Below are 13,650 nucleotides of genomic sequence, written 5' to 3'. Positions count from 1 at the left end.
TTTATTAGTTAAAATTACAGTCTTTAAATCATACTCTCACGAGTAGGATAAACCTTGTTTCTTTGATTTTAAGACTTTTGTTTGTTTACGTTTTAACACCTCTGACACTAAGATTCATCTTAAAATTGCCTTATCGTAGTTTAATTGGTAGCATTTTTTCCCCAATGTGATGGCATATAAAATACTGATAAGTCTTTATAAAGATTAATGGTGTTTTTAATTTGATGAAATACAGTAACATATTTTAAGCTCTTATTCTTTGACAGATCTTTGTTGTCGAGTACTTTTTATATGTTATTTTATTTTACTTCCCAGTAATGCCTTGAGATTTTACAACTGAGGAAACAATAGGTCAGGGAGGTTGAATAACTTGTTTAAGGTCACATAGTTAAGTGCTGAGCTGGGTTTAGGACCTGTGTTGGTCTGTCTGACACTCAAGTTTCTGTATTTTTATTATAGTGTACTGTGTGATTCTTCCGTAGGGGATTCTTTAAGAGTTTTGTAGCTAGAGTTGTATACAGAAGTGACCTTTGACGTCTGGGGCCAGCCCGTCTCCCTTTCCTGTGAGATAAACAGTGAAGATACATACTCTACCAGAACATAAGACCTAAGGGGCAAGGAGTTTCCTTAGAGAGGCCTGCCTGCAGCACTGCCATATATTTGGGCTATGCCATATTTTCAGGTGGGCTCTATGTGTAGTTGTCTCCTCAGAAAGGATGTTCCTTCAGTGCTCCTAAGTGGTTAAATATGATTGTGGTATTATGCTTCTTGATGATTGCCAATTCTCATTCTAGACAATATGACATCTAGAGACAACATCATGTTCAGACAGAAGCAGTGATTCTTAATATGAGTTAGTTATCTCTGGGAATATCATGAAAGTTACGGACTTTCTCCTCAATAATGTGCATATACATACAAAAATTGTCATAAATTGCAGCGCACATATGGAACCCTGAAAGTCCAGACATGGAACTATATAATATAAAATTTGTAGATATTCTCAACAGTGGGTCCAACAGACACCATATGTGCCTTTGTAGGCCTCAGAAAGTTGTGTTTAAAGTAGTGAATAGTGAATTCATATAAAGGTCACACATAATTATTTAATATCACTACTTAGGTTAAGGAATTAGCCACCAGTGCTCTTGATTTTATTTGTTAGAATGCGGTTTCCCTAGATCTTCCCATAACCAACCCCTTCTTGTCACTTAGATTTCAGCTTAAATGTCTGCTTCTCAGCAGGTCCTTTCCTAACCACTCAGATTAAAGTAACATCACAGTAACTAAAAAATCACCCCTTTTTAAAAAATATAAAACTTGTCATCATATATTTCCTTCTTGATTTATTTTGTTCTACTAGAAAATAAGCTGTAGGAGAGCAGGGATTTCTGTGTTAACTGTTTTAATGTTCTGTAATCATGTCCAGAGCAGAGCCTGGCACATGAGTATTAATAAATATTTGTCGCATGAATCAGTAATGAATGAATTGTAGTAATATAAGTATATATAAAAGCTAGATACTGTGATGTTTAGGAGTGATTTGTGGCTTTATAACATGAATGTCTCAATTTTTTAAACCATGCTGTTATAATTAAAAATAATTTCAAATGAATCCTTTTATATAATGGCAAATACACTGACTTTTCTATAGTTCTCATTGATTATTACCAGTTTGAAACAAGGTATTAACCTCTGATTAAATTAAATTCTGGTTTAGCATGTTGTATGTATAGTACATAAGTAGTTTTGAAATTCACATTTGTGATAAACTTTTAAAAAATGTAATTAAACATGGATTAACTTTAGTTGTTAGAGAACAGGTGAGCAGTTAATTCAATTTGAATTTGTACAATTCTTTAACTCTACAAAAATCCTAGGATAGAACTGATTTGATTCACATGTCATTTTGAAATTGCTGTTGCTCAGTGAGTTTGCTCTTATTTTCTCTATCCACTTTCTTTTTTCTTTTAGAGAAGATGGTAGTATTTTTGATGGGTTGGTGGAAGAAGATGACAAGGACAAAGCAAAAAGGTAGTTCAACTTAAGATGTAAAGTAGTAAATAAATAAGTAAATGTAAAAGTAAGTAAATAGTAAATCAGTGATTTCCAAAAGCTGTCTGCATTAAGAATTTAGGTATATTAGCAAGGTGCAAAAGCTTAGAATATCAATATGCATTTTATAATTTAAGTAAAAGTATCCAGTAAAAGTGCTCATCTCATCACATCATATTACGAGTATATAATATCTATAAGGCATCACTAAGGATGTTAACTTTCATCACTCGGCTAAGGTAGGGTTTGCCAGATTTACCATTATAGTTACTCTTTTCCCCTTGACTTACTCTGTTCTTTGGTGGCAAGTTATGAAGTGTAGCCTACCTTCAGAGTTGGGATGGAGGGAATTAAGCTCCACCTCCCATAGGGAGGGATATCTATACACATTTGGAATAATTCTGTAAAAACATTTTCTTCCTTTTTTTTTTATGTCTGTAGGAACTCATCGGTTTATTTTATGCTTTAGGTTATATACTCCATACTTTTTTATTTTGTGGCTCAAATTGTTCAGCTTTGGCGATCGGGAGTTCTTTCAGGGCCCCTGGGACCTCCACGTGCCTCCATTTTCCCAAGAGAGGGGAAGGTAGACAGTGGGGAAAGGGAGAGGAGAATCGTTGGAGAAATACCCTCAAATAGGTGAGGGAATGGGATCTAGGGCCATGGTCGTATTGATAGGGGCTTCTACCTTAAATAGGCGCGTGGGCAGTTAGTTATAGTATCGGGAGGGGGAGAGTCCAGGTAGCATTATAGCAAAGTTTGTAGTCCCTCAGAGTGAGTAGTAAACACTTTCTGGGTTTTTTCCCCAGCTATGTTGAACTGTGTGGGTGCTTAGAAGGGTAGATGTTGTTTTATACATATATATATATATATATATATATATATATATATATATAAAGATAGACATGTAATAAGTAATAGTTCTTACATGTCTGTATTTAGCCAAAAAAAAGGGAGTGGGGATACTGGGATATGAAAAATACAAACTTTAATGAATGGTTAAAATACATCTAAGAAGATTTTGAGGAAAACTATACAATGTTTCAAGGAAATAAAAAGACCTGGATTTGAAACTAAAAATGTATAGGACAACCCCTTATCCCTTAACCTCAGTCTGATGAAGGCAAGTTATTCAGTCTTGCTTGAATGAAGAGGTAGAACTATAAGGAATTGACTTGGAAATTCTTAAAGGCCAAGCTTATTGATGGGTAAGGTAAGCTAAGGGTATTTTTTTTTTTTTAAGATTTTATTTATTTATTTGACAGACAGAGATCACAGGCAGGCAGAGAGAGAGGAGGAAGCAGGCTTCCCGCTGAGCAGAGAGCCCGATGTGGGGCTCTATCTCAGGACCCTGGGATCATGACCTGAACCGAAGGCAGAGGCTTTAACCAACTAAGCCACCCAGGCACCCCGGGTATTCTATTTTTGAAGATTCTGAAAGTTTGATAATGTTTTTAGGGAACCAGAAATACTGTGGCTCTGAAAGATATCGGAGAAAGAAAAAGAATCTCGCTTTACTATCACAATTAAGGAGTACCACACTGAACTCTGACTAAAACAGTGATGAGTTCAAGTACCTTAGTGTTGACCCAAGAACAAGGGGAGTTTTATAGCCACCCTCAAAATGAACCATCTGTGGCCTGTTCTCAGTGAAGTTATCATAAGGGCTGAGATATTCCATCCTCCATGTAGTATGAAGTAAAGTTTGCTTTAGTGGTTGTCATCCAGTGATAGAGTTGGCAGTATATGATTTCTGTATGTTTTCTTCCCCTGGAATAAAAATGGCTGATTTGAATTACTACTTCATGGTAGTTGTGTGGTACTGGGCACGTTCTCTTTGTGCCTGAGTTGTCACCTGTAAAATGAAAAGTGGTAAGAAAGTCTACCTTGTAGGAGTAAATGAGATTTCATCAGTGTGCAATGAATATTGGCTTTTATTTTTATTCCAGTTCATGTGTTCAGATACTTCATACATGCTAATTCTCAAATGCTTATTTCTTACTGTTTTCTGAAGGGATATAACTGGATTTGTATATCTAAGCCTCTTGTGCATATCTTTTAAAATATGCAACAGGCAATTTCATCATATCTAAATTCTCTCCAAACCATCTGTCCACCAAAACTAGTATCACATGTTATTATATCATATTAATAAATAGCGTTATTAGTAACTTGGGAATCCTTATAGGTTTCCCTTTTGCTTCCCACTGTAAACCAGGTTTGATTTGCCTAGAACAGATAGTTCTGCCTCTTAACCCTCAAACCCACACTATTGTTAACACTGCCACTGCCATGGTTTATAGGCTAGGATGTTGCACTTGCCTCCTACATGGTCATCTGGTGTCCAGGCTTGTTTGCCATATAGTAAGTTTTCAAGAGTATTTGTTAAATGACTTTGTTTCACCAAGCATTGATTCTTTCCTCACTCTGATGCCAGAATGATCTTATCACTGAGCTGTTATGTTCCCATCATTTCTTTGCTTTAAAACCTTTCAGTGCCTTCCCATTACTTTCAGGATTAAATTAAAATCCTTTTTATGTAACATAAAAACTTCATGATTTTTTCCAGCATCTATGTTCCCCACCCAGGCCCCAACTCTAGCATACTGGGGCACAGGAAGCCTATTCATTAGCCGTGTTAGCCATATCAGACTACTAGTGATAGGTTTTTGTTCCTGTACGAGCTATCCGTACCCGCAGTGCCTTGTGTACACTCCACTACCATCCTTTTCTCACTCAGCCTTCATGATTCACTTCAGTAGATGAGGACGCCTTCTCTGGTTCCTCTGAATTTCCATTGGAATTTGATAAATTTCTTGAAAGAGCTTTTCTCAGTATCCTTAGCCTTTATTAACATAATCTCTGTTATTATAGCAAGCACTCACTGTTTGAAGGAGGAGTCATTTCCCAGTAATAATATAGAATATATGCTTCTTTGTTACCAAGCAAAAAATAAATAAAATTGTCCTCTGACCTTTTGGGAAATGAGTATAAACAAGTTTTGCTTAAACAAAAACTGAATTAGAAAACCTAACTTCACGAAGTATACAGTTAGAGTTTAGAGGTATTGTAGAATGATTAGTTGCTATATAAATAATTGTATTTGCTTGTCTAAAGGTCTTGGTGCCACTGGATATATGTTTATTGGTTAGCTACTTCACATACAGCAGTACTGATTATTCATTTGGTGGGCATATTTTGAGTGCTTATATTAGTTGTTACCCTTAAGTGCTTAGGTGAAAATATTGGGGCTCTGTTATCAAGATGTACACAGCCTAATGGAGAGAGAGATGCAGACGAATGGTTCTAGCTCGGTGCTCGAGTCTGGCCATACAGGAATAAAGAGGAAGACTGTATGGATAAGTTTGAGGGTAGATTTTCACTTTTAGATTTGTTTGTAATTTAAAACTTAAAGGAAATGGTTAACTTTCTCCTACCTAGTAATTTTGAATAATTTGTATTTACACATTATATACACTTCCACAAATATGTCTCAGTAATACTCATAATAGCCAAATAAGTAAAATACAAATTTCGGTAAATATTAGATCAGATACAACCTATGATTTGAATGAGGTTTGTCTTATTGGCCTTTTCCTAAGAACATGTTTGCAAGTGCTGACTATGTAAGTTCTTCAGTGATAAACTGAGAAGAAAATTATTGCCCCAGTTAACTGTACATTGTTGGTAACCTGTGGATAAATATTTATTACACCTATATTGATGGAAGTGCATATGTGTGTAGTTGTGTCCAAAGCGAGCATTGTGTTAAACTATGTGTGTAATCAAATGGATTGTTTGAAAGCTGCTTAATTTTTTTTTTTCCATCAGAGTATCTAGAAACAAATCTGAAAAGAAACGTAGAGATCAATTTAATGTTCTCATTAAAGAACTGGGATCCATGCTTCCTGGTAATGCTAGGAAGATGGACAAATCTACTGTTCTGCAGAAGAGCATTGATTTTTTACGAAAACATAAAGGTAAAATTTTAACGTTATAAGACAATTTTTTTTAAATAACAGAGTCTCCTTTAAAGCATAATGTGATGGAATCTTGACAGTGATTCTTAAAATTGGATGCTTCCTCACCTTTTTTTCAGAGAAAGTGATCAGTTGCCTTTTTAAAGGTTTCCTGGTATGTCCTTTATTTCATTCAACAAACATTTATTTAGTGCCTACTGTATCCTAGGTTCTTGGGGTACAGAATAGCAGTCCTGGCCCTCAGTTAACTGAAGCCAAGGAAGAAAGATATGGAAACAGCTAATTTACATTGCAGATACTTAAAACATGAGTAGTGATTGTAAACAAAAACTTGCCATGAGAACATAGAGGGGAAATAAATGTGTCAAGAAAACCTTAAAAATAGTTGATTTTGCAGCTAGTCTTCCTTTTAGATTAAGGAGAACAGCATTTCACCAGGAGGAAATAGGAATAGTGTTGCAAACGCAGAGAAGCAGGAAGAGTCAGTGTAATTGGAGCATAGTTGAGTTGGAAGATCGTGGGTATATTTCAAAGAAAGACAAGAACCACATCATGAGGGCCTTGTGTGCTATTTTAAAGATGATTTCAGTGTATGTCTAGGAAATAAATGCTGTTCATTAAACAAAGTGATTATTAATCGAAGAAAATAATTTTGACTGAGTTACAAAAAAGTTAAAGAATATTGAATGTTTTGGTAACAGAGATAATAGATGAAAAACTTATAGAAGGGACATGTCCTTTTCCAGATGGCAAATGAAACCATAAAACTTTTCAGAAGGAGAATTTGTAGCTAGTACTTTCAGTCACTCCTCTGGAGCTCACTCAGTCATGCATTATCAGGCTGGTTTATGCTTCACCACCCTTCCAAATTATTTTTGTTAATTTCACAGTTGCCAGCAGCCCCACCTGTCCTGCTGCCAGTCAGACAATAGCAATAACTTTTTCTTATATCGAATGCACTGGACATTTTTTTAAAAAAGATTTATTATTAGAGATAGAGTGTGTGTGAGTGTATGAGTGAGGGGAAGCACAGAGGGAGGGAGAGAGAATCCCGAGCAGGCTCCATGCTTAGTGTGGGGCCAGATTCGGGGCTCTGTCCTAGGATCCTGAGATCATGGCCTGAGCCAAAATCAAGAGTCCAGTGCTCAACCCACTGAGCCACCCAGGTGCTGGAAATTTTAATCCATCCACCACTGGCTTTTTCTCCCTTGGTTTGTGTTATCCTGCACTTCTTCATTCACCTCTCCTCCCTAACTGAAACTCTTTCTTTAACCCCCCACATGTCTTCTCTTTTGTGCTCTTGTTTTATACTCTTTCGTGGGTATAATAGCTTCAACTATTGCCTCTCTTTTAAACTACCATATCTGTATTTTTAGATGCAAACTTTTCCGTCTTTTGTTTCTATATAACTTCCAGATCTTTCTTTTGCATGTGCTCAAACTGCGCATCTGAAACTGAATTCATTTTCATTTTGTCAAGTCACCTCTTTCTCTCAGCTTTGCTTTTTACATTTTTACAACACTACCCTTTCAGGCCCTAGGACTCAAGCCTGAAAAGACAGATTTTTTTTTTTTTTACCTTCCTTAGTACTGTATCACAGTTGCCAAATTTTGTTGATTCTTCCGTAAATGTGTCAAAATTGCTTGTCTTCCTTTTTTATTGTCACCATTATCATTATATCTTACCTCTGCAAATCATATTCTCACTAACCGTAGTGTCCCTTGTTAGCACACCTAGTCCCCTCAGACACTGCAGTTCAATAAATGATTGCTGAATGAAATGAAATCATATGAATGCATTTGCCCCTGATAATAGAGGATTAATTCTGGCATTAAGTAGGTCAGGGGTTTTTTTTTTTGTTGTTTTTTGTTTTTTGTTTTCCAAAATTGAATATATAATTCTCACAAAAGAAAAGTTTACCTTAAATTGAAAGGGAGTTATTAAATACTTTTATTAGTACTCTAAGCTTGTGTTTAACTAAACTTGATGGATTTGCTTGTGGATTTAAATTCTTTTTCTGGATGTATATAATTGGTGTGAATTTGAAAAGCATGACTATATTCTACAGAATTAGTAGCTAGACTTCTTAGTTACTTATAATATTGTAATACAGGCATTTTCAATATGCCAAGTGTTGGGTGACAATTTAATGTCCTACATTTATATATCTGCTAATAGAAAATCAAAACTGCTTGGTCCCTACTTTTCACTGCAAAATTGAATATTTTTTATAGAGTAAAATCTGTGATACAGATTTTTAGTTTGCCAAGTTGTTGAATATGTCTGTATTTAAAAATGGAAAAATATTTATTAACTAAATAGTTCAAGTTTCATCATTTATAGCTTTCTCATAACTAAATCCATTAGAAAAATGTTGCAAAATAAACTAATAATTTTGTTAAAACGTGTGCCCCAAGCCAGGGATTTCCAGATTTCTGACGAGTTCCTTACCACTAAGAAAACATTCAAGAGGACACTAAGCAAAATCACTCTGGGATTATTACTTTAAAGTTTTTCTGCAAATTTTAGTCTCCTTGATTAGTTCGGAATAGAGCACCTCAGGTTGGGGGGAATCTTTCTGCCTGGTAATAGGCAAACCTAAAGTCATCTTAGTTAAAAGCAGACTGATTGACTGACCTTGGCTCCTTTCCTCCAGGTTCATGTCCGATTGCTCTAGCTAGGTTCCACTATTTGATTGTCAAGAGAAAGATGTTTCTTCCCAGTGCTTGTTACTAGTATGCCTATTTTGATTCTTATTTGGTCATTATGTCAAACAGGAAGCATTCTCAGGCCTTCAGCAATACAGCAATACCAAAGCTCCCCAAAGAAAAACCAAAGACTGGTATTTCCAAAAGACCGAATCCAAGGAGATAACTTGCCACGTTAGTGCATGTGTTACATCATACCCAAACCTGGGCCTCCTGATACCTACCTAAAACCAATAAATGTTACTGCTTGTGGTTCTCATCTTAAGTAGAGAAGGAGGAGAGAATGCAACTTGTTGGACTTTTGAATCACCCCTTGCCCCTACCCTGTGTTTGGAGTATGCCACTAATGTGTCAAATAATCTTTACAGAAATCACTGCACAGTCAGATGCCAGTGAAATTCGACAGGACTGGAAACCTACATTCCTTAGTAATGAAGAATTTACACAATTAATGTTAGAGGTATGTCTAGATTTAATTTTTGAAAAGTTTGTTTTCCTCAAATCATTGAGGTGATGAATATAAGTATGGTTTTAACAATATTAATTTAATATTGTAAACTCTTAATTCCCTGTAAATCAATAAACTATATCTTCAATTAAAATTAATATATGTATAAGTAAATAGTACTATGTGGCAAGGTAGTATTAAACTTTTATATTTTTTAATATTATATGATTTTTGAGAGGTTTAATAAAAGTCAGAAACCTATAGCTATCAAGTTCTCTACCTGAGGACACTAACAACATTCAAGTGAAGAATAATGTATTTTATTCATCACATGTTAAATATTATTTATGCCCAGGTGCCCCTGGCTGGCTCGGTAAAACCTGAGACTCCTGATCTCTGGGTCATGAGTTTAAGCTCCATATTGGGTATAGAGATTACTTAAAAATAAAATATTTATTAAATATTATTATGAAATGTATACTACTGGACCAAGGATAATTTTTAACAAATTGAAATTCACCTAAATACAATGTGGAATGATAATAAATGAAGTATTTTGGAAATATTAAAACATTGAATATACATTGAAAGACAACCTTTCTTAATTTAAGTAGAAACTTCTAAAAGGAAATAAGTAAGTGTAACAAAATCATTTTTGAAAATAGTTCAGAACATGCTTGCTTATAATTGAAAAAACTCAGTACCTCATACAGTCAATTATAAAATCCAGAAACATTTTGAGTCACTCATATCTATCAATTTTACTTTTCTACTTTTTAATCATTTCCTGTGTAGAATAATATAGGTATCATCTCTGTATACAAAGTACACAGCTCATTATCAAATTTCCATGAAAACTTAGATAGGAAACAGAGGTGGTATACTTTGGCAGTAACAGTTAAGGACAAGAAAAATAAACTCTTAACAAAGTAGACATAGAGCTGAAGAAAGCAATCGAGATAGAGATGTTAGAGATATTCTAACAGAGATAATTTACATCTCTTAAACCCTGTTTGTTTGGATATATTATTTTAGCCCATAAGCATTTATCTATGTCATGTATATGTGTGTAATGACCATATTGCAAGTGTCTAAAGTCTAAAACAATGTAAGATACTTTGGAAGTTAATGAGTTATTTTTCTGTTGATACTTTAGATAGAACAGTTAATTGCTGGATTGCTTAGGTACATATTCAGCAGAAATGTTACCATATGAAAATTTGTTGGACTATAAATATATATATATATATTGCTGTGCTTTAAATCTGAACAATAATTGAACATATTTCACATATGAACTCAATGAATGCTCACAGTAATCTTATGAAGTAGAGTCTGTTAGTATCCCTTTCTCACTTGCCTCAGATGAGGAAATGGAGGAACAACGGGATTATATTACCCAAAACAGAGGAAGTAGCTCAGGATTCACTGCAGCCTCTGCGCTCCATGGCCTGAGCCTCTGTGCACACTGCCACTCATGAAACTTCTTTTCAGTGAAAGCTAGCCAAAGAACAGCTCTTGTAGCTCAAAAACCAGCAACCGGGTCCTTAAATTAGCAGACGCTTTAGTTACAAACCAAATAATAGTCTGTAATTTTAAGTCTTTTTCCTCTAAAAGGTAAGTGTTCTTCTGTAACAAAATTGTTTTATTACTTCTAGAGTTTATAGGATTGGTCTGTAATAGCCTTCTGATCATCTACTCATCACTAAACTCATTGAAGTTGTCCAAAATTATCTTGTTAGATATAAGTAATGTGTTTATGAAAGTGTACACACATCCTAATGTCTAAACAGAGAAGGGAAATAACTCACTTAATCACTCCTTAATTTTTGTTTTATGATTATAACCTCAATGCAGTTGTTTAATAAGCTCTTCTATATTAATCATAAAATACCCACTTTGTTTTATTGGTATGAAACATTTCTTATAAATTCACAAATTTGTATAATATCTTCACTTGTTTCTTAATATCTTAATGAAGGTAAATTTCCTAATAGGCTATACAGAGAAGCATTATCTCCAAATTTTCTTTACAGTGATCAGATTTTTTTATTATTATTTGTTAAGACACAGTACTACATAACATAGGTAACTACAAAAAATAAATAAATTTGGAAATTAGAACATTGTAATATGCAACAGAAAATTGGAACATATTAAAAAATTTTGAAAATATGAATCGTCATATTATCCTTGCAACTTTTAAGATTACTAAAAAGTGTTATATTTATTTATTAATAAAGACTTTGCTTTTTAATGAATATTAACAGCTACTATATATTAACTACATGTACAATAATATCTACTACTATGTATTAGCTACTATATATTATATATGTTCTAACATTAATATGCCAAGATATGTATAAGATACAAGGAGGACGTGTATAAATGTGTAGATATATTACAACCTTGGTCCACCTAACCTAGTTGTGTTACTCTTAGCCACTTGTGTTGATTAGATTACAGACAAGCAGTCCTGAAAGCATTTTCAGCAGAATTTTAAATATGGCTCTATCTTAGAATATTAGAGCTTCTAGTAGAAGATATTAAATCATTCAGCTCATTTTATGGATTAGGTTCAGAAAAGTTGCAACTTGTCCAAGGTCAGGTAGCTAATTAATTTAAGAACTGGGAAATTTACAACTTGTGTGTTGGCTGCTTCTCACCTTTCCTCCATTGCTCCCCATCTGTCTGCCTTTTATCTTTATTGCCTGAGGAATATTCCTTCTTATCCTTGGGAGGGAGGAGGGTAGCTGGAGAATTGTCTAGGAAATCAGGAGGATTTAGGTTGATCAGATCTTTCTACAAAGTCATCTGTATGAAATAATCTAGTATGTACCTCATTCCCCTTGGCAGCTGGCCACTCTCTCCAGTAATTTATAAGGGAAGGGCTAGTGCCCTGTCAGCCTTATCTTAGATACAGATCCACAAGGAGGTACTGTCCCCTTTCTCTAAACTTCCATTTTAAGTTTTTATTTTAATTCCAGTTAGTTAACATATAGTGTTATATTAGTTTCAAGTGTATAATACAGTGATTAAGCAATTCTGTACATCACCCATTGCTCATCAGAAGTGTACTCCTTCGTCCCCATCAGCTGTTTAACCCCTTTCCCTACCCACCTCCCCTCTGGTAACCATCAGTTTGTTCTCTAGAGTTAAGAGTCTGTTTCTTGGTCTGTCTCTCCCTCTTTTTTCCTTTGCTCGTTTGTTTGGTTTCTTAAGTTCCTCGTATCAGTGAAATCTTATGACTGACTTAGTTCACTTAGCATTATATTCTATAGCTCCTTCCATGTTGTTGCAAATGGCAAGATTTCATTCTTTTTGTGGCTGAATAATACTTCATTGTATATTTGTGTGTGTGTAGGTGTGTGTGTGTACGTACATAAATACATACCACATCTTTCTTACCCGTTTATCAGTTGAATGGACACTTGGGCTGTTTCCATATCTTTGCTGTTATAAATAATGCCGCTATAAACATCAAGGTGCATGTATCCCTTTGAATTAGTGTTGTATTCTGTGGGTAGATACCTAGTAGTGTGATTGCTTAATCATGGGGTAGTTCTATTTTTAACTTTTTAAGGAGCTTCCATACTGTCTTCCACAGTGGTACACCAGTTTGCATTCCCACCAACAATCCAAGAATGCTCCATTTTCTCCACATCCTTACCAACACCAGTTTTTTCTTGTGTTGTTGATATAGCCATTCTAACAGGTGTAAGGTGATATCCCATTGTAGTAGAGATTTGCATTTCGCTGATGATAAGTGATGATGACCATCTTTTCATGTGTCTTTTGGCCATCTGTATGTTTTTGGAGAAATGTCTGCTCATGTCTTCTGCCCATTTTTTTTTTTTTTAAATTGGTTATTTGGTTTTGGGGTCTTGAATTTTATAAGTTCTTTATGTATTTTGAATGCTAACTCTATATCAGATAATGTCATTTGTAAACATCTTGTCCCCTTCCATAGGTTGCCTTTTAGTTTTGTTGATTATTTCCTTTGCAAAAGCTTTTTATTTTGATGTAATCACTATAGTTTATTTTTGCTTTTATTTCTCTTGCCTCCGCAGACCTATCTAGAAGAAGCTTGCCATGGCTCATATCAGAGACTTTACTGCCTATTCTCTCTTCTAGGATTTTCAAGTCTCCTATTGAGGTCTTTAATCCATTTCAAATTTATTTTCGGGTTTGGTGTAAGAAAGTGGTCTGGTTTCATTCTTTTGCATGTTGTCCAGTTTTTCCAGCAGTGTTTGCTGAAGAGACTGTTTCCCATTGGATATTCTTTCCTGCTTTGTTGATTATTGACCATATAATTGTGGGTTTATTTCAGGGTTTTCTATTCTGTTCCATTGATCTGTATGTCTGTTTTTGTGCCAGTACCCTACTGTTTTGATTCCTACAGGTTTATAATATAACTTTAAGTCCAGAATTGTGAGGCCTCCAGCTTTTCTTTTCT

At 34.8% G+C, this 13,650-nt stretch overlaps 1 protein-coding gene across 9 annotated transcripts in view; it reads left to right on the top strand.

The window, feature by feature from the left end:
- CLOCK (clock circadian regulator) overlaps positions 1–13,650 on the top strand; it is a 131,959-nt gene that overhangs the window by 63,154 nt on the left and 55,155 nt on the right. For 7 of the 9 annotated variants that reach the window (XM_004775507.3, XM_004775509.3, XM_004775505.3 and 4 more), the window contains 3 exons: positions 1,975–2,034; positions 5,887–6,035; positions 9,112–9,203. In XM_004775507.3, the coding sequence (XP_004775564.1) occupies positions 1,975–2,034; positions 5,887–6,035; positions 9,112–9,203 (301 nt within the window). Of the gene's footprint in view, positions 1–482; positions 683–1,974; positions 2,035–5,886; positions 6,036–9,111; positions 9,204–13,650 lie in introns of those variants that run through there. The other 2 variants (XM_045079774.1, XM_045079775.1) reach the window with 2 other exon arrangements.

This window comes from Mustela putorius, unplaced genomic scaffold (assembly GCF_011764305.1).
Source record: "Mustela putorius furo isolate JIRA1106 unplaced genomic scaffold, ASM1176430v1.1 tig00000430_pilon_pilon_pilon, whole genome shotgun sequence".
Lineage (NCBI taxonomy): Eukaryota > Metazoa > Chordata > Mammalia > Carnivora > Mustelidae > Mustela > Mustela putorius.
This window is presented reverse-complemented; position numbering and strand designations above follow the sequence as displayed.